Raw genomic sequence first — 27,920 nt, forward strand, 5'->3', positions numbered from 1 at the left:
AGTATCTCTAACCTCCTGCCCATCGTCTCCCCTCAAGGCAATTATATAAGCATTGTCTGTCTGTGCAGCAGCTACTAGGGCCAGGAGATAACCGTCTCTCTCTCCTTCTTCAAAGTATTGCATAGTTTGGAACATCTTTTTTTGTTCCACCATCCGTAAGGAAAGCGCATTTATTGCAACCTGAGCCTTTTTAAGCCTCTCCTCCGCCTGAGTGGATGGGTACAAGGTCAGTGCCTCCTCCGCCTCTCTCAGTTCCCTGAATACCCATTGCTTAGTATTCGTCTGAACCCTAGATATTCCTTTAATACAAAGCCCCCTAAAGAAAGCTTTCATGGCCTCCCAAACAACTCCCTCATGGGCCGTACCACTATTAACCTTGAAGAACTCTTGGAGCTCTTTCTCTAGATCACCTCCTTTATCAATTAACTGCAGCCAGAAGGGGTTTAATCGCCAAGGGGGTTTGTTATTCATTATCTGACCCTGCTCACCAAGTACGACATACACAGGAGAATGGTCAGACACCGTTCTAGTCAAATATCCCACATCTGTCACAAGTCTTAACATCTGGTTGTCCCCCAACGCCAAATTGATCCTTGACAAAGAAGAAAAAGTCTCTGAGAAGCCCAAGAATCTACGCACCCCAGAGTTTCGGACCCTCCAGAGATCAATCATAGATGTTTCTCTCAACAAAGCACCAAATGGAGTACAGTTACCCCCCGGTTTCATTTCCTCTCCCCTACCTCTGTCCCAATGAGAGTCAGGTACATTGTTGAGATCCCCCACCACCAAGTATGGGACTCCAGGGAAGCCCACGATAATTTCAAGTATTTTCAAAAACAGTGTATTGTTATACGGTGGCGGAACATACACAGATATGAGCAGTATAGGCCTACCACTAAGTTTGCATAATAGACACACGTACTGCCCCTCCGGGTCAATGATCACGTTGAGCTTTTCAAACTTCGTTCCCTTACATATCAAGATACTTACTCCCCTCGAATAGACAGAGTACGTAGCATGATAGCTCACTTGTATCCAACGCCCATTCAGGGTGTGAATCCTGTCTGGGACCATATACTGTAAGTCTCCTGCAAGCATATTATAGCTGGCTTCGCTGCGCGCCAAAACTGAAAAATTACTTGATTTTTAACATCACCTGCAAGGCTTCTAACATTCCAGCTCAGAAATTTCACGTCACCCAACATTGATACTCAGACTTGTATATGACATAAAATGTGCAACAACATGTAAATGTCCTGAAGAAGAAGCATGACATAAACCATCCCCATTACCCTCCACCCCCCCCTCCCCCAACAACTATCCCTAGAACAAAAAAAATTGTAGCAAAGAAAGCCAGATATCTTTTCCCGTATTGGAAAAAAGAAAAACAGGCGTTTATTATCCTTATCCGATCTTAACCTCGCCATATCCACTCCCAAATCAGATCCTCCAATACAAGGATCCTCTATGTCTTAAACTTGTGAACAAAAATGAACATAGTATATCGCCACAAAGAACCTCCCAGGAAGCCACCATAAGTGGCAATTAGGTCAACAGACGCTCAGTCCATGAAACCTTCAGTCTGCAGAGACTTTCTCCTTTTCCAACCGTAGTTGTTTCTCATTACAGTCCAGCCATCTGAGAGCATCCTTGGCATCAGAGAAAAACTGAACTTTATTTGCAGTTACGATCCGCAGCTTGGCAGGGTATAACATGGAATATTTCACACCAATTTCCTGTAACCTTTTCTTGATATCAATAAATCTGGCTCTTTGCTTTTGCACTTCAATAGAATAGTCCAGAAAAATGGAAATTGCAGAACTATTAATCACAAGGTCTGAGTGATCTCTAGCAAGCCTCAAAATGGTATCTCTGTCCCGGTAATGGAGCACTTTAGCTATTACAGTCTGTGGTGGACATCCAGGGGGGAGGAGACGCGTGGGAGCCCCGTGAGCTCGTTCAATGGCATAGAACCGTGACAATTTATCAGCACCCATCTTTTCCAAGAGCCATTTCTCAAAGAATTCCGTAGTGGTATTGCCCTCAACTTTTTCTGGCATGCCAACCAATCTCAAGGTATTGCGCCGGGACCTGTTTTCCAAGTCATCCACAGCAGTAAGGGTCATTGCCATTTGATTATATTCCTTCTCAGCTCCTTCTAGATAGTCCTCCGCAGAGCTGACACTTTTTTCAACTTCTCCCACTCTCTCCTTCACCACATGCATAGGGTGCTGAATTTTAGTCACGTTAGCTTGGATGTTGCCTAGCTGTCTCGCCATGTTGCTGATAGAGGAGTCACAGTGTATTATGGCGCGAAAAACATCTTTTAAGGTCGGCTCCTCCTGCAATAACAGTTCTCCCTTCTTTCCCCTCAGCAACTCTGCATTCACCTCACCATGTCCTGTGTCACTTCCCTGAGAGCCACTCTGAATCTCATCTTCACTTTCAACATTGTCCACCTCCCTGTTATGAGCAGGTCACCGAGGAGGAGAGCAGGCCCAGGCTAAGCCACAGAAAACCAGAGAGGTTGGTAACTAAGCGGATTGTAGACCCCTGATCCTATCCACACAATTAGCTTTAGCCGTGGAGCGTGCCTATGATGATCCTAGATGCCTCGACACAGCCATAGAGCTAACTAAGCCTAAAGCAAGAAAGGGGAAATCTAAACTGCCCCAGAGCAGACCCCAAAGGAATAGATAGCCCCCAAACATATATTGTCGGTGAGACAAGATGAAAACACAAACACAGGCAGGAAAATAGACTGAGCAAATGATGGGGCCCACACTGACTAGACAGGAAAGGAAAGACACCGTCAGCAATCATGCAAAAAACACTGCAAAAAGTCCAACACGTCTGATGCAAAAAACACTGAAGTTGCACGACTTCGCCCACTATATCAGCACTCTGGTATATTTTGAAAGCAGAGCAAAAAGAGGCCAATCTAATAAGGGACAAAAACAAACTGGCACAAGCAGTAACATATGGACGGTGATTTAGCACAGCCCCAGCCAGAGCTGGCTGACCAGCACAAAACTGAGATAGACAAAACCAGATCAAATGCAAATAGAATAGCAAATGAACACTTAGCTGAACATGCAGGGAAAGAGCTGGAAACATCAGACCTCAGGAGACAAGAAGAAAATCACCAGCAGGGATCAAGGGAGTCGGCTGACTTAAATCCCAATGTGAAACCCATGATCTCCAATCGTCATCCTCATCATCAGGTGGCAAGCCTCTGTTAATCAGATCAGCTCCATTACCTCCTGTAACCACCAGAGGGAGCCCAGAAAGAGAACTTGCAACCCCTCTGTCAATCTGACTAGCTCCACTACCTTCAGTAATAACCAGAGGGAGGCCAGAAAGCGAATTCACAACACCCCCCTGCTCAGTTTCCTCCTCTCCCTTCTCATACCTCTGTGATGTGCACACATCTCCTCCTCCACCTTCGTTTTGAGTCTGTGCCCTCCTGTGGTCCTGGCAAAATGCTGTAATCTACTTACAGCATCCATCTTCCTGCTCTCATCTCGGGCCAGCCCCTCCTCCACCTCACCAGCAGCATGAGCGCCATCTTGGGCTGTCCTGTCCGGATTCCCGGCATTCTTTCTGAGGCCTTTTTTGCCTGTCATGGATGATATAGGAGCATTCCAGAGGATGAAACAGGGTCACCACACTTTCATCTTCACAGTAGGGAGATAATGAAGTGTTTCTAAGTGTCACAAAGTGTGTCCTGGCTAGATACTGTGCAGGAGCTGAATGAGCACACATCTGCTCACATCTCACTCCAGGCCACGCCCTCGTCTCCAAAATTTCATTAGACCTTATAAGGTTTTGGAATGCCTTAATCCCATTTTTTCCGTTCGGCTCTTCCAGGAACGTTCAAGATTCACAACGTCTTTCATAAATCTTTGTTGAAAAGGTTTGTGGAGCCAGTAGTTCCCATGGCTGCGCCCCCTGATCCTGTATTGGTTAAGGGTAATCTGGAGTATGAAGTAGAGAAGGTATTGGATTCTCATCTGGTTAGACAGGGACTCCAGTACTTGGTCAAGTGGAAAGGTTATGGTCAGGAGGATAATTCTTGGGTCTTTGCTTCGGACATTCATGCCGAGAGATTGGTTTGCGCCTTTCACTGGGCCCATCCTGATCGGCCTGGTGGTGTGGGTGAGGGTTCGGTGACCCCTCCTCAAGGGGGGATACTGTTGTGAACACTTTTGACCTGGCTTCTGAGTTTGGGCTCCCTCTGGTGGTTGATCCTGGTAATGGAGCTGGTCTAGCTGACAGAAGTCAATCACCTGAGCTGGATGATTGGAGGTCAGGTGTTACAGACTGGGGAGATTTAAGTGAACAACCTTCCCTCAGCTCTTGCCGGTGATTTTGTTTGCTTCCTGAGCATATTTTGATGTCTGCTTGTCTACTGCTCCGTCCTGCATCTTTCAGATAAGTTATTTGTCTTCTTGAATCTTTTTTTTGCATTGGATCCATTTTTGCTTGTCTCTGATTTTTGCTTAGCTGGTGTTAGTTCAGCCTCGTTCCCTGTTGGGACCTGTGCTGGACCCTGTTCACACCAGAGTTCTGATCTAGTGGGGGAGAGGTTGTGTGGCCTCAGTATTTTTGCATATCAGACGTGTTGGATTTTCCTTAGGGTTTTTTGCGTGATTGCAGACAGTATCCTTTCCTGTCCTGTTCTATCTAGATAGATTTGGGCCCCATCATTTGCTTACTCTATTTTCTGCCTTTGTTTGTGCCTCATCTTGTCTCACTGGCAATATATGTTTGGGGGCTATCTATTCCTTTGGGGTTCTAATCCGGGGCAGTTTAGCTTTCCCATTTCTCTCTTTAGGCTTAGTTAATTCTGTGGCTGTGTCGAGGCGTCTAGGGCATTGTCCCACAGCTAATTCTAGTTGTGTTGTCAGTTTAGGGATCTGCAGTTCGCTAGCTACAACCTCTCTGGTTATCTGGTTGCCTAATCTATTCCTCGTTACCCTCCTCGGTTACCTAATCATAGCACACTACGCTACTGCATGTACAGCAGCATCCGTTAGAGCGGCGCTGTGCGCGTCTTAAGCTCTTTTCTGTTCTAGGCATAGGCTGGTTAGTGGCGTCCACCAGTGCTGCGCTGTATGCTCTTAGTGCGGCAAGGAACTACTTGCTGCATCCTGTGACTTTTAACAGGGCACAGCATTCTATAAGCGTCTGTCCAGGCATCACAGCCGCGGCGCTGAACGCTAGTGGTACTACAGGGACTCTAACCCTGTGTCCTTGGGGCAGAGCCCTGTGGCCCTACACTAGCGCTCCCCTGCCGAGTCCAGTGAAGATAAACAGGCTCTGGCATTTCTTCCAGTGGCTCTGTGAGGTAACAGAGTTCGCTTCTATACACACCGGGTCAGTGGTTAACCCGTCAGTGTTCAGCTAGTACTCCGCCATTACTAAGCAGCAGGTTACCATCATATTTAGTGCGATCCTCAACCCTAACAAAGGGTACCATCATTTCTGTCCAGGACTATTTCATGAGTTTTATTTTTTATTTAAATTCTGTGGAAGCATGTCTGAAAAGCAATGTCTGGCTTTCATTTGTTCATTTTTATATATTTTTTATTTATTATTACTTTTGTCAGATTCAAGTTATTTCTGTGACCATTGTGGAATTTTCTGTCATTAAACGAGGGGTGCCAACAATTTTGTCCACGTGTGTAGGAGGACTGAATATTTTGACTCCACACCCACTTTCCAGAAATTAACATGCAGTGAAAATTACACATTTTCCACTATATTACCCAACACATAGTGCCCAGATTATGCTCCAGAAGACACACTGCAAATTAAATGGATTCTTCTCACTATAATATTGCTAAATACAGGGATCCTAAATGTTGTTTGCGCACACTGCAAGACTCAGACGTGAGAGTGGATTTTGCTGGATTGGTTTATAGAAACCTTGTAGCTTTTCAACAGCCTTTGAGCCACTAATAGTGTGGGAACCTCGGTTTTTATATTGACAGATGATGGACCTGAGTGGAGATTTGTTTTTTTGTGAGATGAGAATTGGTATTATTTTCGCCTACATAACATTGATTGGTTTCTTTTTATTGGACATTTGGGAGGCAGAATGAACAAACAGTTGAACACCACACACTACTTGTTCATCCAGCAAGGTTTTCTATTAGACTGTGAACTGTCATTGTCTTGGTAAATAAAATGTTTAACATAGCTTGCCATTTCTATGGACAGTTTAAGTAGAAATGTTCAAAAATATAAAACTCATGGATATTTTATTAAAAAATAATAATTTTTTATCTTAGCAGATGACTGTACCGGGAGATCAGAGGGACAGCTGACATCTTCAATTTTTAAATATGATAATTTTGAGATCCTACGAGATACAACTGATGTGATTGCTGTTAATCCAGATATACCATCATACATTCACAGCAGAGATCTGTCATCTGATCCTGTAAAACAGGTCCTGTCTTCTGATTCATTACCGACTACTAAGGAAAAGCAAAGTCACAAAATAAGCATTGAAAAACAAACCGCTCTGAAAGCAAAGAAGCCTTTTTCCTGTTCAGAATGTGGGAAATGTTTTAACAATAAATCAGATTGTGTTAGGCACCAGAGAATCCACACAGGGGAGAAGCCTTTTTCATGTTCAGAATGTGAGAAATGTTTTAACCGAAAAGCACATCTTATTAGTCACCAGAGAACTCACACAGGGGAGAAGCCTTTTTCCTGTTCAGAATGTGGGAAATGTTTTGGACATAAATCACATTTTGTTGCTCACCAGAGGATTCACACAGGAGCAAAACCTTTTTCCTGCTCAAAATGTGGAAAATGTTTTAACTGGAAATCGGTTCTTGATTACCACCAGAGAACTCACACAGGGGAGAAGCCTTTTTCATGTTCAGAATGTGGGAAATATTTTGCAGTTAAATCACATTTTGTTACTCACCAGAGAACTCACAAAGTGGAGAAGCCTTTTTCCTGTTCAGAATGTGGGAAATGTTTTAACCAGAAACGGTATCTTGATAGCCATCAGAGAATCCACACAGGGGAGAAGCCTTTTTCATGTTCAGAATGTGAGAAATGCTTTAACCATAAATCAGATTTGGTTAGGCACCAGAGAGCCCACACAGGGGAGAAGCAATTTTCATGTTCAGACTGTGGGAAATGTTTTAACAGTAAATCAGCTTGTGTTAAGCACCAGAGAATTCACACAGGGGAGAAGCCTTTTTCATGTTCAGAATGTGGGAAATGTTTTACTTGGAAAGGGAATCTTGATGAACACCAACTAACTCACACAGGAGAGAAGCCTTTTTGCTGTTCAGAATGTGGGAAATGTTTTAACAGTAAATCAGCTTGGGTTCAGCACCAGAGAACTCACACAGGGGAGAAGCCTTTTTCATGTTCAGAATGTGGGAAATGTTTTAACAGTAAATCAGCTTGTGTTAAGCACCAGAGAATTCACACAGGGGAGAAGCCTTTTTCATGCTTAGAATGTGGAAAATGTTTTAACAATAAATCAACTTGTGTTAAGCATCAGAGAATTCACACAGGGGAGAAGCCTTTTTCCTGTTCAGAATGTGGGAAATGTTTTAACCAGAAAGTGCATCTTGATAGTCACCAGAGAGCCCACACAGGGGAGAAGCCTTTTTCATGTTCAGAATGTGGGAAATGTTTTAACAGTAAATCAGCTTGTGTTAAGCACCAGAGAATTCACACAGGGGAGAAGCCTTTTTCATGCTCAGAATGTGGGAAATGTTTTAACAGTAAATCAGCTTGTGTTAAGCATCAGAGAATTCACACAGGGGAGAAACCTTTTTAATGCTCAGAATGTGGGAAATGTTTTAACAGTAAATCAGTTTGTGTTAAGCACCAGATAATTCACCCTTTTTCATGTTCATAATGTAAATATTAATCAACTGTTAATAAACATCAGAGATGTCACATAGGGGAGAAGACTTTTTATGTTCAGAATGTTGGAATCATTTTAATAAAAATTGGATCTTCTTAATGGGGTTGTCTCGTGTCATTCCTCATGTTTGCTGACAAAAGGATGAAATGAAACTTTATTAATTCCAAATGTAAAACTATACCCATAATTCACCCCCTGAAGGTTAGTCAGAAGGTGACTAACAGAAAAAACATATACCCCACATCTCAATATATAGGGTGAGTTGATGTATACAAACGCACTCTCCAAACCTCTCATTTCTATGGGTTTCGTCATCCTCACCAAAGGCGACTCATCAGCAGACTTTATTTAATATTGACCTATATTAAAGCGAGACTAGACAAAAAAACTAAAATCCTGTATCATGTTGTAACGAATGGAAACGGAGGCACTGGTGGTGAAGTTCACATTCATTTATTTTTTGAGTGGAGCCTCGGGACCACGGTCCAGGGGCTCCGAAGGGGGGGTGATTAGTGAACCCCAGGTATTCGCAGTAAGACCCCTCGAACATGATGTAAATGGAGTACCGGGAGGACACAGGTGCCACCTCCAGTTAGACACTAGACACATGGCATCTGTCCCAGCGGGACAAATGGGTAACCAGAGTATACAGGTATGGTAGAGCTGACTGGCGGGAGTCGGGTATACGGGTAGAAGCTGACACTGACGATGACTGGGTAATCTTGGGCATGTAAGTGGAAGCTGACTCCAATGGAACTGACATAGTGCAGAAGTTCGGATGGCTAAGTGGCGGGACAAGACGGAACTGAAGCGGCTGGTCCAAACGTCCTGGATAGCCAAATAACAGGTCACTGATATTCTGTGGAAACTACCTGCACCTCAGGTTTATGACAAACGAGCCCGCTGGTTTTGGCAACGTATGTTCTGGAGGCAACACACATCTCCGAAGCTCTGACCTGGGGAACGGGTTGTGTATGTGTATGTTTGATATGAGCTGGTAAGACTCCATAACACACTTCCACTGGATGTTTTTTGGTGGCCACCCATACACACTCGTTCACACACAGGTCCGGACCTGAACGTTTATTGCCACTCGTTCGTTTGTCACCACTTGGAGAACTCTTTCTGGGATTGACAGCAGAGGCGTCCCCCTGTGTCACCACACTCACAACCCCGCACCTCAGCAAGGGGTACACCACCCTCCAACCCCTTCCACCACGAGATCTGTGCCTCCCAGGGTTGGCCAATGGCGAGGGTTGAGACTTGCCCCTACTCTCCTGCAGCACATCTGCTGCCCTCACCGGAGAGGAAGGGGTCCGCTGAAGAGAGACGGTAGAGACAGTAGTTCATAGGCAGCAGCCCTGACATGAGCGCCCCCAGCTGGCTACTTCCCTCGTCCGCCAATCTTTTACCTCCGGTACACTGCCAGCCAAGACCTCTGCTGACATGGTACTTTGGGAGGGCAAAATGGAGGAAATGTATACTTCTGGTCACCTCCCTCCAAGCGACCAGGGGAATGCGGCTTCTCAGATGGCACAGAAAATTTGGCACGCAATGGGCAAGCCTTCAGGACATGACCAGTCTGCCCACAGTACAAACATGCCGACACCACTCCCCGAACCGTAGGCAGCTCTGTACACAAACTAGCTCCTCCTACTTGCATAGGTTCGTCAGGAGACTTGGCATGAACTGGGCAGGCTCTCATAAAATGACCAGGCTTCCCACAGGAAAAACATACCCCCCCACCACGACGAGCCGCAAACACCCCCTTTTTTGCATTAACAACACTGGGCTGTCTGGGTTCCTCCGTCTGCACTGGTGGGTCCTCCTCCCTAGCGAGGACATCAGGGGGCACTTTTTGTATATGTCTCTCCCTAAGGCGTCTATCTACCCGGATGGCAAGGGACATGGCGGCCTCCAGCGACCTGGGGGTGGCGTACTGCACCAGAGTATGCTGCAACTTTGGAGATAGACCCTGCACAAATTGACTCTTAAGTGCAGCGTCATTCCACTGAGTGTCAGTGGCCCACCTCCTAAACGTGGTGAGCTCCGCTGATCGCGGCCAGGTGTCAGCTGATTATCACAGCTGACACTCGGCACTATGTGTCAGGGGCGGTCATGGACCGCCCCCGACACGTTAACCCCTTGCACACCGCGATCAAACACGATCGCGGTGTACTGGGGGTTAAAGGGAAGCATCGGCAGGGAGGGGGCTCCCTCCGTGCTTCCCTGAGCCCCCCACAGCAGTGCAATGTGCAGCGCTGCTGCGAGGGGCTCTTTCCCTGCAGGTCCCCGGATCCAAGATGGCGACGGGGACCTTCAGGGGCCTGCAGGGAGCTGGCTTCCTCAGTGCCTGCAAAGCGCAGGCAAGGAGGAAACCTGCACACTGCCTGTGACAGATTGCTGATCTGTGATGTGACAGATCAGCGATCTGTCACAGGACAGTGAAGTTCCCCCTGGGACAACCTAATAAAGTTAAAAAAAAGTGTAAAAATAATTTTTTAAAAATCGCTAAATAAATTAAAAAAAAAAAAATATTCCCTAATAAATTCATTTTTTGGAAATAAAAAAACAATAAAAGTACACATATTTGGTATTGTCGCGTCCGTAACGACCTGCCCTATAAAACTGTCCCATTACTTAACCCCTTTAGCGAACCCCTTATAAAATAAAAATAAAAACCGAAGCAAAAAATAATGATTTATTATCATACCGCCGAGCAAAAAGTGCAATAACGTGCGGTCAAAAAGACGAATATAAATATCCATGGTACTGCTGAAAACATCATCTTGTCCCGCAAAAAACGAGCCACCACACAGCATCATCAGAGAAAAAATAAAAAAGTTATAGCTCGCAGAATAAAGCGATGCAAAAATAATTATTTTTTATATAAAATTGTTTTTATTGCATAAAAGCGACAAAACAAAAAAATACATAAATGAGGTATCGCTGTAACCGTACTGACCCGAAGAATAAAACCGCTTTATCAATTTTACCGCACGCGGAACGGTGTAAACGCACTCCCCCAAAAGAAATTCATGAAACGCTGGTTTTTGTTCATTCTGTGTCGCAAAAATCGGAATAAAAAGCGATCAAAAAATGTCACGTGCCCGAACATAATACCAATAAAAACGTCAACTCGTCCAGCAAAAAATAAGACCTCACATAACTCAGTGGGTCAAAATACGGAAAAATTATAGCTCTCGCATTATATATGTGGTCATGCAAAAACTATTTTTACAATAAAAAGCGTCTTTTAGCATGTGACAGCTGTCAAAAATAAAAAACGCCATAAATAGTAAATCAAACCCCCGTTATCACCCCCTTAGTTATGGAAAAATAATAAAATTAAAAAAAATGTATTTATTTCCATTTTCCCATTAGGGTTAGGGCTAGGATTAGGGCTAGGGCTGAGATTAGGGTTAGGGGTGTGTTGGGGCTAGGGTTGGAGTTAGAATTGGGGGGTTTCCACTGTTTGGGCAAAGCAGGTGCTCTCCAAACGCAACATGGCGTCTGATCTCAATTCCAGCCAATTCTGCATTGAAAAAGTCAAATGGTGATACTTCCCTTCCAATCTCTGCCATCCGCCCAAACAGTGTTTTACCCCCACATATGGGGTATCAGCATACTCAGGACAAATTGCAAAACAACTTTTGGGGTCCAATTTCTCCTGTTGCCCTTAGGAAAATAAAAAATTGGGGGCAAAAATATCATTTTGTGGGAAAAATATATGATTTTTTTTATTTTCACGCCCGGGCGTTATAAACTTCGGTGAAGCCCTTGGGTGTTCAAAGTGTTCACCACACATCTAGATAAGTTCCTTAGGGGGTCTACTTTCCAAAATGGTGTCATTTGTGGGGGGTTTCCACTGTTTAGGTACATCAGGGGCTCTCCAAAGGCAACATGACAGCCGCAGACCATTCCATCAAAGTCTGCATTCCAAAACGTCACTACTTCCCTTCCGAGCCCCAACGTGTGCCCATACAGTAGTTTTCTCCCACATATGGGGTATCAGTGTACTCAGGACAAATTGGACAACAAATTTTGGGGTCCATTTTCTCCTGGTCCCCTTGGGAAAATAAAAGAAAATGTGGACTAAATGATCATGTTTGTGGAAAAAATACGATTTTTTTATTTTCATGCCCGGGTGTTATAAACGTCTGTGAAGCACTGGGGGAGTTCAAAGTGCTCACCACACATCTAGATAAGTTCCTTAGGGGGTCTAGTTTCCAAAATTGGGTCATTTGTGGGGGAATTCCACTGTTTACGTACATCAGGGGCTTTCCAAACGTGACATGGTGTCCGATCTCAATTCCAGCCAAAAAAGTCAAATGGCGCTGCTTCCCTTCCGAGCTCTGCCATGCACCCAAATAGTGTTTTACCCCCACATATGGGGTATCAGCGTACTCAGGACAAATTGCACAATTACTTTTAGGGTCCTGTTACCCTTGGGAAAGTAATAATTGAGGGTGAAAAGATCATTTTTGTGGAAAAAATATGATTTTATAATTGTACCGCTGTACGTTATAAACTTCTATGAAGCCCTTGGGGGTTCAAAGTTCTCATCAAACATCTAGATAAGTTCTTTGGGGGGTCTAGTTTCTAAAATGGTGTCATTTGTGGGGGGTTTCCACTGTTTTGGTACATCAGGGGCTTTCCAAACGCGACATGGTGTCCGATCTCAATTCCAGCCAAAAAAGTCAAATGGCGCTGCTTCCCTTCCGAGCTCTGCATGCGCCCAAATAGTCGTTTACACCCACATATGTGGTATCAGCGTACTCAAGACAAATTGTACAATAACTTTTAGGGTCCTGTTACCCTTGGGAAATAAAAATTGGGGTGAAAAGATCATTTTTATGGAAAAAATATGATTTTTTAATTGTACCGCTGTACGTTATAAACTTCTGTGAAGCCCTTGTGGTTTCAAACTTCTCACCACATATCTAGATAAGTTCCTTGGGGGGTCTAGTTTCCAAAATGGGGTCACCTTTTGGGGGTTTCCACTGTTTAGGTATATCAGGGGCTCTCCAAACGTGACATGGCATCCGATCAGAATTCCAGCCAATTTTGCATTGAAAAAGTCAAACGGCGCTCCTTCCCTTCTGAGCTCTGCCATGTGCTGAAACAGTGGTTACCCCCACATATCAGGTATCAGCGTACTCAGGACAAATTGCACAATAACTTTTCCTGTCCAATTTCTCCTTTTACCCTTGATAAAATAAAAAAAAATTGAACCTGAATTATTTTTTTTGTGAAAAAAAAGTTAAATGTTCATTTTTTAAAATATTCAAAAAATTCCTGTGAAGCACCTGAAGGGTTAATAAACTTCTTAAATGTGGTTTTGAGCACCTTAAGGGGTGCAGTTTTTAGAATGGTGTCACTTTTGGGTATTTTCTATCATATAGACCCCTCAAAGTGGCTTCAAGTGTGATGTGGTCCGTAAAAATAAAATGGTGTTGTAAAAATGAGAAATCGCTGGTCAACTTTTAACCCTTATAACTTCCTATCAAAAAAAAATTTTGGTTCCAAAATTGTGCTGATGTAAAGTAAACATGTGGGACATGTTACTTATTAAGTATTTTGTGTGCCGTATCTCTGTGATTTAAGGGCATAAAAATTCAAAGTTGGAAAATTGCGAAATTTTCAAAATTTTTGCCAAATTTCCGTTTTTTTCACAAATAAACGTAAGTTATATGAATGAAATTTTACCACTAACATGAAGTACAATATGTCACGAGAAAAAAATGTCATAATCACCGGGATCCATGGAAGCGTTTCAGAGTTATTACCTCATAAAGGGACAGTGGTCAGAATTTTAAAAATTGGCCCAGTCATGAACGTGCAAACCACACTTGGGGGTGAAGGGGTTAAGAAGGGACATAATGATTCCCACCCATTGCTCTTCACTCCCTGATGAACGAGGGCGCAGCCTGAAATACAATTTGCAGGCTTGCTGAAATACCAAGAATTGATCTCTCCCTACAGAAAATCCGTCATGGAGGGATATCTTGGGTTCTGGCTGAGCCTGTTCCTGGACCAAGCCCCCAGAGCCCACCAACAGCCGCAGCTGCCGCACCAACCCTCTGCGCAGCCCCCTAAGCTCATTAATAAGGGTCTGCAGCATTTGGGCGGCACGTGATACTGACTATCTACCCGGATGGCAAGGGACATGGCGGCCTCCAGCGACCTGGGGGCGGCGTACTGCACCAGAGTATGCTGCAACTTTGGAGACAGACCCTGCACAAATTGACTCTTAAGTGCAGCGTCATTCCACTGAGTGTCAGTGGCCCACCTCCTAAACGTGGTGAGCACCGCTGATCGTGGCCAGGTGTCAGCTGATTATCACAGCTGACACCCGACATGTTAACCCCTTGCACACCGCGATCAAACACGATCGCGGTGTACTGGGGGTTTAAGGGAAGCATCGGCAGGGAGGGGGCTCCCTCCGTGCTTCCCTGAGCCCCCCACAGCAGCGCAATGTGCAGCACTGCTGCGAGGGGCTCTTTCCCTGCAGGTCCCCGGATCCAAGATGGCGACGGGGACTTTCAGGGGCCTGCAGGCAGCTGGCTTCCTCAGTGCCTGCAAAGCGCAGGCAAGGAGGAAACCTGCACACTGCCTGTGACAGATTGCTGATCTGTCACAGTGATCTGTGATGTGACAGAGCAGCGATCTGTCACATGACAGTGAAGTCCCCCCTGGGACAACCTAATAAAGTTAAAAAAAAGTGTAAAAATAATTTTTAAAAAATCGCTAAATAAATTTAAAAAAAAAATATTCCCTAATAAATTCATTTTTTGGAAATAAAAAACAATAAAAGTACACATATTTGGTATCGACACGTCCGTAACGACCTGCCCTATAAAACTGTCCCATTAGTTAACCCCTTTAGTGAACCCCTTATAAAATAAAAGTAAAAAACGAAGCAAAAAATAATGATTTATTATCATACCGCCGAACACAAAGTGCAAAAACGCGCGGTTAAAAAGACGCATATAAATATCCATGTTACCGCTGAAAACATCATCTTGTCCCGCAAAAAACGAGCCACCACACAGCATCATCAGAGAAAAAATAAAAAAATTATAGCTCGCAGAATATAGCGATGCAAAAATAATTATTTTTTATATAAAATTGTTTTTATTGTATAAAAGCGACAAAACATAAAAAAGACCTAAATGAGGTATCGCTGTAACCATACTGACCCGAAGAATAAAACCGCTTTATCAATTTTACCGCACGCGGAACGGTGTAAACGCACCCCCCAAAAGAAATTCATGAAACGCTGGTTTTTGTTCATTCTGCGTCGCAAAAATCGGAATAAAAAGCGATCAAAAAATGTCACGTGCCCGAACATGATACCAATAAAAACGTCAAATCGTCCCGCAAAAAACAAGACCTCACATGACTCGGTGGGTCAAAATACGGAAAAATTATAGCTCTCAATATGTGGTGATGCAAAAACTGTTTTTACAATAAAAAGCGTCTTTTAGCATGTGACAGTTGTCAAAAATAAAAACCGCCATAAAAAGTAAATCAAACCCCCCCCCCGTTATCACCCCCTTAGTTATGGAAAAATAATAAAATAAAAAAAGTATTTATTTCCATTTTCCCATTAGGGTTAGGGCTAGGGCTAGGATTAGAGCTAGGGTTAGGGCTGAGATTAGGGTTAGGGGTGTGTTGGGGTTAGGGTTGGAGTTATAATTGGGGGGTTTCCACTGTTTGGGCACATCAGGTGCTCTCCAAATGCAACATGGCGTCTGATCTCAATTCCAGCCAATTCTGCATTGAAAAAGTCAAATGGTGATACTTCCCTTCCAAGCACTGCCATGCGCCCAAACAGTGTTTTACCCCCACATATGAGGTATCAGCCTACTCAGGACAAATTGCAAAACAACTTTTGGGGTCCAATTTCTCCTGTTGCCCTTAGGAAAATAAAAAATTGGGGGCAAAAATATCATTTTGTGGGAAAAATATATGATTTTTTTATTTTCACGCCCGGGCGTTATAAACTTTGGTGAAGCCCTTGGGGGTTCAAAGTGCTCACCACACATCTAGATAAGTTCCTTAGGGGGTCTAGTTTCCAAAATGGTGTCATTTGTGGGGGGTTTCCACTGTTTAGGTACATCAGGGGCTCTCCAAAGGCAACATGACAGTCGCAGACCATTCCATCAAAGTCTGCATTCCAAAACGTCACTACTTCCCTTCCGAGCCCCGACGTGTGCCCATGCAGTAGTTTTCTCCCACATATGGGGTATCAGTGTACTCAGGACAAATTGGATAACAACTTTTGGGGTCCATTTTCTCCTGGTACCCTTGGGAAAATAAAAGAAAATGGGGACTAAATGATCATGTTTGTGGAAAAAATACGATTTTTTATTTTCATGCCCAGGAGTTATAAACTTCTGTGAAGCACTGGAGGAGTTCAAAGTGCTCACCACACATCTAGATAAGTTCTTAGGGGGTCTAGTTTCCAAAATGGGGTCCCTTTTTGGGTGGTTTCCACTGTTTAGGTACATCAGGGGCTTTCCAAGCGTGACATGGTGTCCGATCTCAATTCCAGCCAAAAAAGTCAAATGGCGCTGCTTCCCTTCCGAGCTCTGCCATGCACCCAAATAGTGTTTTACCCACACATATGGGGTATCAGCGTACTCAGGACAAATTGCACAATAACTTTTAGGGTCCTGTTACCCTTGGGAAAGTAAGAACTGAGGGCGAAAAGATCATTTTTGTGGAAAAAATATGATTTTATAATTGTACGGCTGTACGTTATAAACTTCTGTGAAGCCCTTGAGGGTTCAAAGTGCTCACCACACATCTAGATAAGTTCCTTGGGGGGTCTGGTTTCTAAAATGGTGTCATTTGTGGGGGGTTTCCACTGTTTTGGTACATCAGGGGCTTTCCAAACGCGACATGGTGTCCGATCTCAATTCCAGCCAAAAAAGTCAAATGGCGCTACTTCCCTTCTGAGCTGTGCCATGCGCCCAAATAGTCGTTTACACCCACATATGTGGTATCAGCGTACTCAAGACAAATTGTACAATAACTTTTAGGGTCCTGTTACCCTTGGGAAATAAATATTGGGGTGAAAAGATCATTTTTATGGAAAAAATATGATTTTTTAATTGTAATAAACTTCTTGAATGTGGTTTTGAGCACCTTGAGGGGTGCAGTTTTTAGAATGGTGTCACTTTTGGGTATTTTCTATCATATAGACCCCTCAAAGTGGCTTCAAGTGTGATGTGGTCCGTAAAAATAAAATGGTGTTGCAAAAATGAGAAATCGCTAGTCAATTTTTAACCCTTATAACTTCCTAACTAAAAAAAATTTTGGTTCCAAAATTGTGCTGATGTAAAGTAAACATGTGGGAAATGTTAGTTATCAAGTTTTTTGTGTGCCGTATCTCTGTGATTGAAGGGCATAAAAATTCAAAGTTGCAAAATTGCGAAATTTTCAACATTTTCGCCAAATTTCTGTTTTTTTCACAAATAAACGCAAGTTATTTGAACGAAATTTTACCACTATCATGAAGTACAATATGTCACGAGAAAACATTGTCAGAATCACCGGGATCCATGGAAGCGTTCCAGAGTTATGACCTCATAAAGGGACAGTGGTCAGAATTGTAAAAATTGGCCCGGTCATGAACGTGCAAACCACCCTTGGGGGTGAAGGGGTTAAATTAACAGCATTACATACCAAAAGTAAGCTATAACACTTGGAGATACAAACTACCACCAACAAGATTGCAGTGAAAGTGTGCTCTGATGCGAGCATATCCAATAAATGTGGCTTACCTTAAAGTCACCATCAGACGCTCTGTGGGTGAAACAGAGAAGTGGCAATAGGTGTCCGATTTTCTTATGAGGTGTGCAATGCGCTCCACCAAGTAATCAAAATTCTCCATTTTCATCCGAACATATCCAAAAAATTTCTCCGGGTTTCGTCTAAGGTCCATGCAGAGTGTAGAATAGACCCCACGCGTCATTCTCTTGGCTGTGATGGGGTGGATCCACAAAAGTCGTCTACGATGCCTGATGCGCTGCTGTCTCGCTCTCTCCTTCTCCAGAACAATCACCCTCAAACGATTCGCCTGTGCTGTAAAATCCGCCAAATTCTTCAAAATATTTCCAATCACAACATCCATCTTCGCCAGTAACTTGCTCTTCTCTCCAACCTGCACTTTCTCCTCTACAACCTGTCAAAGAAGGGCTGTAGGAACATGCTATATATAGTTTTCCAGTAGCCAATCCCGTTCGGAAGGCCACAAGGGGCATTTTTAAAAACCGGATCTGGCGTAATCCGTCGAAAAACGGATCGAAAACCGGATAAACCGGATGAGACGGATCCGGTTTTGGCTGTAATGCGCAAGACGGATCTGGCAGAAAGCCGGATACGTCACATCCGGTTTTACAAAACATTTGCCAGATCCGGCGCTCCGGCACGACGCCGGAACGCGCCTGACGGCGAAAACCTGATGTGTGAAAGTAGCCTTACAGTTATCCATATTTGTCGTGTGTGAATTCTTCACTTATGTTAAAGGGTTCAACTTTCCAACACCATGAGACCTCTAAAATATATAAGATAAATGAATTTCTAACATGCAATTCTGATCATGTGATATATCTCTTGGAATGCCCCTGTAGGTTGTGGTATGTTGGGGAAACCACGTGGGATTTTAAGACCAGAATAAACCAACATCGATATACTATTAGAAAGAAGAAACTTGATTTGCCGGTCCCGAAACACTTTGTTGAGTGTAATCATACCGAGAGGGACTTGAGATTTAGAATAATTGATGTGGTCCCTGTACAGAGAAGGGGTGGGGATAGAGAACTCATACTTAAGAAAAAGGAACTGAAGTGGATCTATGAGCTGAATACATTAAGACCGAAAGGGTTAAATGCTGAATTTAAAATACACACTGTTATATAAAATTGTTCCTCTATATGTGTTTTATTGTTGACCTATGGATATATTGGGAATGATTATCCCAGGTTTTAATTCTTTTTTATTCTTTTTCAGATTTATCACTATTCATAAGTGTTGAAATTACCCTGGTGAAGATATTAGGAACATGGAGGACGAATGGACTTTTGATAAATAATAATTTTTTTCTGTATGGAAAGCAATTTTTGTAAAAAATTTTTTTTTTTACTAAAGTTTTTGCGAACGTTTTCTATATGGGGTCTGTCATGTGGCCAGCCAATTTTACATTAATTTGATGATTAGTGGATTTTTATGGCTGCGGGGATAACTGATATATATTGCCCTTTAACCAATGGGGTGAATCAGGTGGCCTGATGAAGGTCATATGGCGCACGTGAGTGGCTATTTGGATAAATCGGAAGCAACCAAGGGTGTTGTCCGGGGCTCAAGGGCAATTAACAATATAATATTAAATCAAGGTAAAGGAATGGCAACCTTATGGATTTCCCTATATGTAAATAACAGCATTATATGACCTTCTGCCACACACAATATGGCGTCTTTGAGGTGATGCAGAGAGAAGAAATGCCACACTTGCTTTTCAATTGGCTGGCTACACATGACAGAGCTGATGACTCATAGCGCATGCGCAGTAGAGCTACAGGAACGCCAGATATAGCGTTCTCTGTGTTCATGGCGTCCTCCATGTGGTGGTATGTAAACCAAACGGATTATGAGACACTGTAATATTGTATGATTAAATGTGCAATCACAAAAACACTAATAAGATGAAGTTAATGCAAAGTATAAAGATTGTATTGAGCACAAAGCACTTTTTGCACTGTTTGCACATATGGAGCCTATTGACTATAATGAAAGAAATTGTATGCACTGAATTGTAATTTCTTGTATTGTAAAATGATTGACACTATTAAGAGATTGTTATATGGTCTATAAGTAGACACTTTTCTGTAACACCCACTGCTGGGGAAAGGCTCAATTGAGCCGAAACGTTGCCTTGATATGTGGGCTGAATAATACTCACCACCACTTTGAAAAAAAGTTACTATGGAGTGCTGCCTTTTTTTGGAATGAATATATACAGTATATAAACATGTATTTAGCTTTTTAGCAGCTGCTCTATTAATTCGAGGTGACCTCCTAATGATTTAAATTCTACAAATGTGCATTTTCATTTTTTTAAAACATATGACATTTTTATAAACTCTACTGTGCCTAATAATTTGGAACAGTGCATTTTTTTAAGATTATACTGTTTTCATTGGGATGTTTCTTTAATAAACTTAAATATACATACTCCAACACGTGATGACTTTTATTACACTGACTGTCATTTGCACTAACCCTTTAGGAAAAACAGAGAAAAAGAAAATTTGCATAATAATTAGGGACATGGTGTACATACCAATATGCATTCAAATCTATTCCTATTTTAATGTCTATGCATCTATGTTAACAATTAGATGTATAGATATCCATACAAAACAGCAACGGTGCACACACCAGCGTTCCCGTCTGACCATAGATGCTGTATCTAGGAAGCGACATTTTGCGAATGCAGTTGCGACTCCGATCAGGCGGATACGCTGAACTGAGGGTTGCTTCCCTTCGAGGACGCATTAGCATCCCCAATGGCATCAAACGTATGTCGTGACGTCACGACGCTCTGGTGGGCGTAGTTATTGTGGCGTGGTCCCCATAATTGCAAAGATGGCGACTAGGCGGCGTTCTTCTCCTTGATGGGATGCCGAGGTTCGCTATCTTATCAGGCAGTGTGATGCACGGGACTACGGATGCAATCAATCCCATCAGCATTCCATGCACCACAAAAGGGCGGTGCTTAGGAGGATAAAGAGGCCTAGCCCGCCGATTCGGTGTCGAGCGCTCCATGACCCAGATCCGCAAGAAGCCGGCGGACCTGCGCTTCAGGTCCAGTGAGCCCCCTGATGAAGGCTAGGCCGAAACGCGCGTTGGGGTGGGTACAGGTCCCAGGGCATTGGCATTCTTATATAGGTAAGACTAGCTGTGCGGTGGTGGTTCCATGATTATTTATACACACTTATCTTGATGTGGGCCAGCATGCTGCATAGTTTAATTGTATATTGATATGTATATTAAATGGATCCCTAGCTATCTATATGGATCTTTATATGCTTAGTTGTTGTGAGTTCATTTTCCCCTTCGTCACTGAGGTCTGGTGAACTCCCTATTCTGGTAAAGGAAGGTAATGAGCCTGATTATCAGGCACCTGAGTCTAATGATGATGACTGGCTGAGTGGAGTCACGGACTGGATATAAGGCTGCCGACGCCCTTCTGCCCTGTGGGTGATTTCTCTGTGGACTTCTAGGAAACCATTCTGATTCCTGCTCCTCTAAAGCTAAGTTTTCTGCTTTGCCTTTTAGCATTTGTGTTTTGTTTTTGTTTGCCTTGCTTTTCTGGATTCTGCCATTCCCTGCTGGGGTGAGCTGAATCTCCTTTTGCGGGTTGCTCTGTCTTCAGAATATTCCTAAGTACTGACATAGCTTTTTGAAGCCTAGCGTCTTCAGGGCCTGCTCTGTGGGGGCTTCTGTCAAATCCATTGCTGGGCCTTCAGAAGCACCCCAGCAGCGTCACCTCCTGTCTTTTAATGCCTCCCATCAGTGTCCAGATTAGCAGGGCTGTGGCGCGGCACCTCCCCCCCCGGGTCCTCCCCCCCCCCCCCGCGACTTCCCCCCCCCCCCACATGCTCCGTTCCTCCCCCCCCCCCTCCCCGGGTAACGCGCGCCGCCCCAGACCGCCGAGCAGCGGCGGCGCCACCTGGAAAGCCGGCCGGCATCCGACTTCCGGTTTCGGCGTTCCCGGCCCCGCCCCTTCCGCTGCGTCACTTCCACAGCGCGATCAAGAGCGCGGGAGTGCGCGGAAAGGAGCCGGCACGGCGCCCCCGGCTCCGGAATGCCCGCCGCCCCCCATGCGCCGACCCGCGCCCGCCGCACAGGCGCGACCGCCAGCCCCCCGGAGAGAGAGAGAGAGGACCAAGCGGAGACCGGGTGGATGTAACAGGAGGGGTTCCAGGGGTCATACATACCTCGTGCCGGCCCTATGGAGACGGTTGTCCACCGGACCCTCTGCTCCGCCTGCTCCAACCACTGTCGTAGAGACCTACCCGGCCCCACCGTGGTGCATCCAGGGACCCGAGCTTGACCGAGGTAGGAGACCCCCCCGCTACCTGGGTCGGTCAGCCGGCCTGGGAATCCCTCGACGACTCCATGATGGACCATCTGTAGGAAGTCCCGTCCTATAGGAACAGGAAACCAACTGATGCGTGGGAGAGGTGCCGCCCTTTTGTATCTGTAGGTTTCCTGTTCCTGAAGGGCGGATCCCCTCTCTCAGGTGGTGCTGTCATGGACGACCGATAAATACTGGATTCCCGTCTGGCTAGACGGAGACTCCAGTATTTGGTTAAGTGGAAGGGTTATGGTCAGGAGGATAATTCCTGGGTCTCTGCCTCTGATATTCATGCCAAAAGATTGGTGCGTGCCTTTCATCGGGCTCACCCTGATCGCCCTGGTGGCGTGGTTGAGGGTTCGGTGACCCCTCCTCAAGGGGGAGGTACTGTTGTGAGTTCATTTTCCCCTTCGTCACTGAGGTCTGGTGAACTCCCTATTCTGGTAAAGGAAGGTAATGAGCCTGATTATCAGGCACCTGAGTCTAATGATGATGACTGGCTGAGTGGAGTCACGGACTGGATATAAGGCTGCCGACGCCCTTCTGCCCTGCAGGTGATTTCTCTGTGGACTTCTAGGAAACCATTCTGATTCCTGCTCCTCTAAAGCTAAGTTTTCTGCTTTGCCTTTTAGCATTTGTGTTTTGTTTTTGTTTGCCTTGCTTTTCTGGATTCTGCCATTCCCTGCTGGGGTGAGCTGAATCTCCTTTTGCGGGTTGCTCTGTCTTCAGAATATTCCTAAGTACTGACATAGCTTTTTGAAGCCTAGCGTCTTCAGGGCCTTTTTCACTGTCAGTCTGTTGGCTCTTATTTTCATAGGGTTTTTCACGGATTGCAGACAGCAGCCTTCCTGTCCTTTCCTATCTAGTTAGCTTGGGCCCCGTCGTTGTTCAGTCTATCTTTCTGTCTGTGTTGTGTTATTTCTTCTTGCTTCACTGTCATTATATGTGGGGGGCTGCCTTTTGCTTTGGGGTCTGCTCTGGGGCAGTTTAGATTTCCCTTTCTGTCTTTAGGCTATTTAATTCTCCGGCTGTGATCGAGGGGTCTAGGGCATCGTAGGAACCCCCCACGGCTACTGCTAGTTGTGTTGATAGGTTCAGGGGTCTGCAATCCGATAGCTGCCAACCTCTCTGGTTTTCTGGACTTAGCTAGCATTTCTGTTTTTGCCTCCTACGGTGACTCAATCATAACAGAATCACCCGCCATACCGCAGATCCTAGGGTACTCAATAGAAGGAAAGTATTGTGTTTAAAAAAAAAAAAGTGTGTATATTCTTTCCTCTATATCTCTGAGGCCGTAGGGGGAATTTTTTTTTTCTCTCAATGGAGATAAAGCAATTGTCTGATCGTGTGGAGCAGCTCGCTGCGGAAGTGCGGGGAATTTCCGCCTACCTTGCTCGTTCGCATGCTGTTGAACCAAAGATCCCTACACCTGATGTATTTTTTGGGGATCGATCTAAATTTTTGAGTTTCAAAAATAATTGTAAATTATTTTTTGCCTTGAAGCCTAACTCGTCAGGGAGTTCCGCGCAGCAGGTTAAAATTGTCATCTCTTTGCTGCGTGGCGATCCCCAGGATTGGGCGTTTTCTTTGAAACCAGATGATCCTATTCTGACTAATGTGAACGCATTCTTTCAAGCCTTGGGGTTGTTGTATGACGAACCTAATGCTATTGATCAGGCTGAAAAGACCCTGTTGGCATTGAACCAGGGTCGAGATTCTGCAGAGTTGTACTGTCAAAAGTTCAGAAAGTGGGCGGTCCTTACTACCTGGAATGATAATGCCTTGGCTGCTCTCTTTCGGAAGGGTTTGTCAGAAGCCGTAAAAGATACTATGGTGGGATTTCCTGTTCCCTCTGGTCTGGACGATTCTATGTCATTAGCCATTCAGGTTGATCGGCATTTACGTGAACGCAGGATTGCACGAGAGGTGTTGCCACCGGTAGAACAGACGTCTGAACCTATGCAATGTGATAGAGTTTTGTCTAAGGCGCAACGTCAGGACTTCAGAAGGCGTAATAAGCTGTGTTTTTTCTGTGGAGATGCCTCACATATTATTTCTGTTTGTTCTAAACGAGAGAAACGCTTTGCACACACGTTTTCTGTTGGTGGTGTTCAACCTAAGTTTCTTCTGGCAATTACTCTGATCTGCTCCCTGTCCACATTTTCCGCCAAGGCTTTTGTGGATTCGGGAGCAGCGCTAAACCTAATGGACTTGGATTTTGCTAAACGTTGTGGATTTCGGATGACACCTCTGCAGACGTCTATCCCTTTGAGGGGGATTGATGCTACTCCTTTGGCGAAAAATAAACCTCAGTTTTGGACCCAGGTGGTCATGCGGGTCGCCCCAGACCATCAAGAAAATTGCAGATTTTTGGTGTTACATGGTCTGCATGATGCCGTTGTTCTGGGGTTTCCCTGGTTGCAAATTCATAATCCAGTCTTGGATTGGAAATCTGTGTCTGTGGTGAGTTGGGGTTGTCGGTGTGCCTGTAGTGAGGCTCCGGTTTTTTCCACCTCTCCTCAGTCGCATGATGTTCCTGACTATTTGGCGGACTTTTATGATGTATTTAGTGAGAATGAGTCTGCGTCCTTGCCTCCTCATAGGAGTTATGACTGTGCAATTGAACTGAGCCCGGGGTGTAAATTTCCCAAGGGTCGGCTCTTCAATTTATCTGTACCCGAGCACGAGGCTATGCGGTCCTATATTAAGGAGGCGTTGGAGAAGGGTCATATTAGACCATCCTCTTCACCCTTAGGTGCCGGTTTTTTTTTTGTGGCCAAAAAGGATGGTTCTTTAAGGCCTTGTATTGATTATCGTGCCCTCAACAAAATTACTATTAAATATCAGTATCCGTTACCCCTGATTTCGGATCTATTCTCTAGAGTTAGAGGTGCTTGCTGGTTTACCAAGCTTGACCTCAGGGGGGCGTATAATGTTATCCGCATTAAGCAGGGGGATGAATGGAAGACGGCGTTTAATACTCCGGAGGGACATTTTGGTGATGCCTTTTGGGCTCACTAATGCCCCTTCTGTCTTCCAGTGCTTCATGAACGATATTTTCCGAGACTTTGTCGATAAATTTTTGATTATCTATCTGGATGATATTTTGATCTTATCCAAGGATTGGGATTCTCATGTGGAACATATTCGGACTGTGTTCCAGATCTTGAGGGAGAATTCCCTGTATGTCAAAGGATCAAAATGCCTTTTTGGAGTACAGAGGATTTCATTTTTGGGATTTATTTTGTCTCCATTAACTATTGAAATGGACCCGGCCAAGGTACAGGCCATTTATGATTGGGTTCAGCCCACTTCTTTGAAGGCCCTCCAGAAGTTTTTGGGTTTTGCTAATTTTTATCGGAAATTTATAGCAAAATTTTCTAGTATTGCCAAGCCATTGACTGATCTGACTAAGAAGGGTGCTGATGTGTTGAATTGGTCTCCGGAGGCTGTTGCTTCCTTTCAGGAGCTGAAGCGAAGATTTACCTCCGCCCCGGTTTTGCGGCAACCTGATGTCTCACTCCCGTTCCAGGTAGAGGTGGATGCTTCTGAGATTGGTGCAGGAGCTGTTTTGTCCCAAAAGGATCCTGTAACATCTAAAATGAATCCCTGTGCTTTCTTTTCCCGAAAGTTCTCTCCATCTGAACGTAACTATGATGTGGGGAATCGGGAACTGTTGGCCATGAAATGGGCATTTGAGGAGTGGAGACATTGGTTGGAGGGAGCTAAACATCAAGTTGTGGTCCTCACTGACCACAAGAATTTGATTTACCTAGAGTCGGCTAAACGCTTGAACCCTAGACAGGCTAGGTGGGCCTTGTTTTTTACATGTTTTGATTTTGTGGTCTCTTTTCTTCCTGGAACTAAGAATGTCAAGGCAGACGCCCTCTCTAGGAGCTTCTTTGCTGATTCTCCTGTGGTGACCAAGCCTGCTACCATCTTAGGCGAAGGGGTAGTTCTTTCTGCCATCACGCCTGATTTGAGACTTGCTCTGCAAGAGTTCCAGGAGGACAAACCTGAGCGTTGTCCCAGTGGAAAGTTGTATGTTCCTGACCAGTGGAAGAAGAGAGTGATGTCTGAAGTTCATTGCTCTGCATTGGCTGGTCATCCAGGTATTTTTGGTACTAGAGATCTGGTGAGTCACTCTTTTTGGTGGCCCACCTTGTCTCATGATGTCAGGAATTTTGTGCAGTCCTGTGGGACTTGCTCCCGGTCTAAATCTTGTTCTCGCTCTAGTGGGTTGTTGATGCCTTTGCCGGTCCCCAGGAGGCTATGGACCCATATTTCAATGGATTTCATCTCTGATATGCCGGTCTCTCAAAGAATGACTGTTATTTGGGTGATTTGTGATAGGTTCTCTAAGATGGTTCATCTTGTACCACTCCCTAAGTTGCCGTCTTCCTCTGAGTTGGTGCCCCTGTTTTTGCAACAGGTGGTTCGCTTGCACGGGATTCCTGAGAACATTGTATCTGACAGAGGAGTTCAGTTTGTGTCTAGATTTTGGAGGACTTTCTGTTCCAAGCTGGGAATTCAGTTGTCCTTCTCCTCTGCTTTTCACCCTCAGACCAATGGGCAGACAGAGAGAACAAACCAGACCTTGGAGTCGTATTTGAAATGTTTTATTTCCGCTGATCAGGATGATTGGGTTTCATTTTTGCCCTTGGCTGAATTTGCTTTAAATAATAGAGCTAGTTCTGCCACTTTGATGTCACCTTTTTTTTTGTAACTTTGGGTTTCATCCTCGATTTCCTTCAGGGCAGGTGGAGCCTTCTGCCTGCCCAGGTGTTGACACTGTGGTGGAGAGAATGCACCAAATCTGGGACCAAGTGGTGGATAAGTTATCTCTCTCCCAGGAAAAGTCCCAGCGGTTTTCCAATCGACATAGGACCATTGGTCCCCAGTTTAAGATTGGTGATATGGTGTGGTTATCATCAAAAAATATTGCTATGAAGGTGGCTTCTCCTAAGTTTAAGCCTAGATTTATTGGACCTTACAAGATTTTGGAGATTATTAATCCGGTCTCTTTTCGTTTGGCTCTCCCTGTCACATTTAAAATCCATAATGTGTTCCATAAGTCCTTGTTGAAGAGGTTTGTTGAACCAGTTGTTCCTGGGGTGGCACCTCCGGACCCTGTATTGGTTGAAGGTAACATGGAATATGAGGTAGAGAAAAGTCTTAGTTACTCACCGGTTAACGGTGTTTTTCGGAGTCCATGACAGCACCACCTGAGAGAGGGGATCCGCCCTTCAGGAACAGGAAACCTACAGATACAAAAGGGCGGCACCTCTCCCACGCATCAGTTGGATTACAGAGCACAAGAGGACCACAATGGTTAATAGCAAAATTTATACACAGTGTTTTTTATACAACTATTCCTTACTAGTGTACATATAAGAGAAAGAAGTGCATATCCAAAATTAAACTACTAAAAGGGAGGGAATATACGGGTGCTGTCATGGACTCCGAAAAACACCGTTAACCGGTGAGTAACTAAGACTTTATCGGTCGTCCATGACAGCACCACCTGAGAGAATTACAGAGAGTAATAACTATTTAGGGAGGGACTACAGCCTGCAGTACCCTTATACCAAAAGAGAGGTCTGTGGAAGCACCCAAGTCTAGCCTATAATGATTATAAAAGGTGCTCGGAGAGGACCAAGTAGCCGCCTTACATATCTGGTCAATGGAGACTTCTGATCTCTCGGCCCACGAGGACGCCATGGCTCTGGTGGAATGCGCCCTCAGGTTTGCAGGTGCCGGTCTGCCCTTTGAGGTGTATGCAATTGAAATAGCCTCTCTAATCCACCTAGCTAGTGTATTTTTTGACACTCTACAGCCTTTCCTGGGACCCTGATGGGAGAT

At 44.6% G+C, this 27,920-nt stretch overlaps 1 protein-coding gene across 1 annotated transcript in view; it reads left to right on the forward strand.

The window, feature by feature from the left end:
- The window catches only part of LOC141073005 (uncharacterized), a 124,436-nt gene that overhangs the window by 33,873 nt on the left and 62,643 nt on the right, over positions 1-27,920 (forward strand). The window contains 1 exon segment of the mRNA XM_073560287.1: positions 6,300-7,852. Coding sequence (XP_073416388.1) covers positions 6,300-7,852 — 1,553 coding nt within the window.

This window comes from Dendrobates tinctorius, unplaced genomic scaffold, assembly GCF_039654945.1.
Source record: "Dendrobates tinctorius isolate UK_male_01 unplaced genomic scaffold, ASM3965494v1 ptg000294l, whole genome shotgun sequence".
In the NCBI taxonomy this organism is placed as follows: domain Eukaryota; kingdom Metazoa; phylum Chordata; class Amphibia; order Anura; family Dendrobatidae; genus Dendrobates; species Dendrobates tinctorius.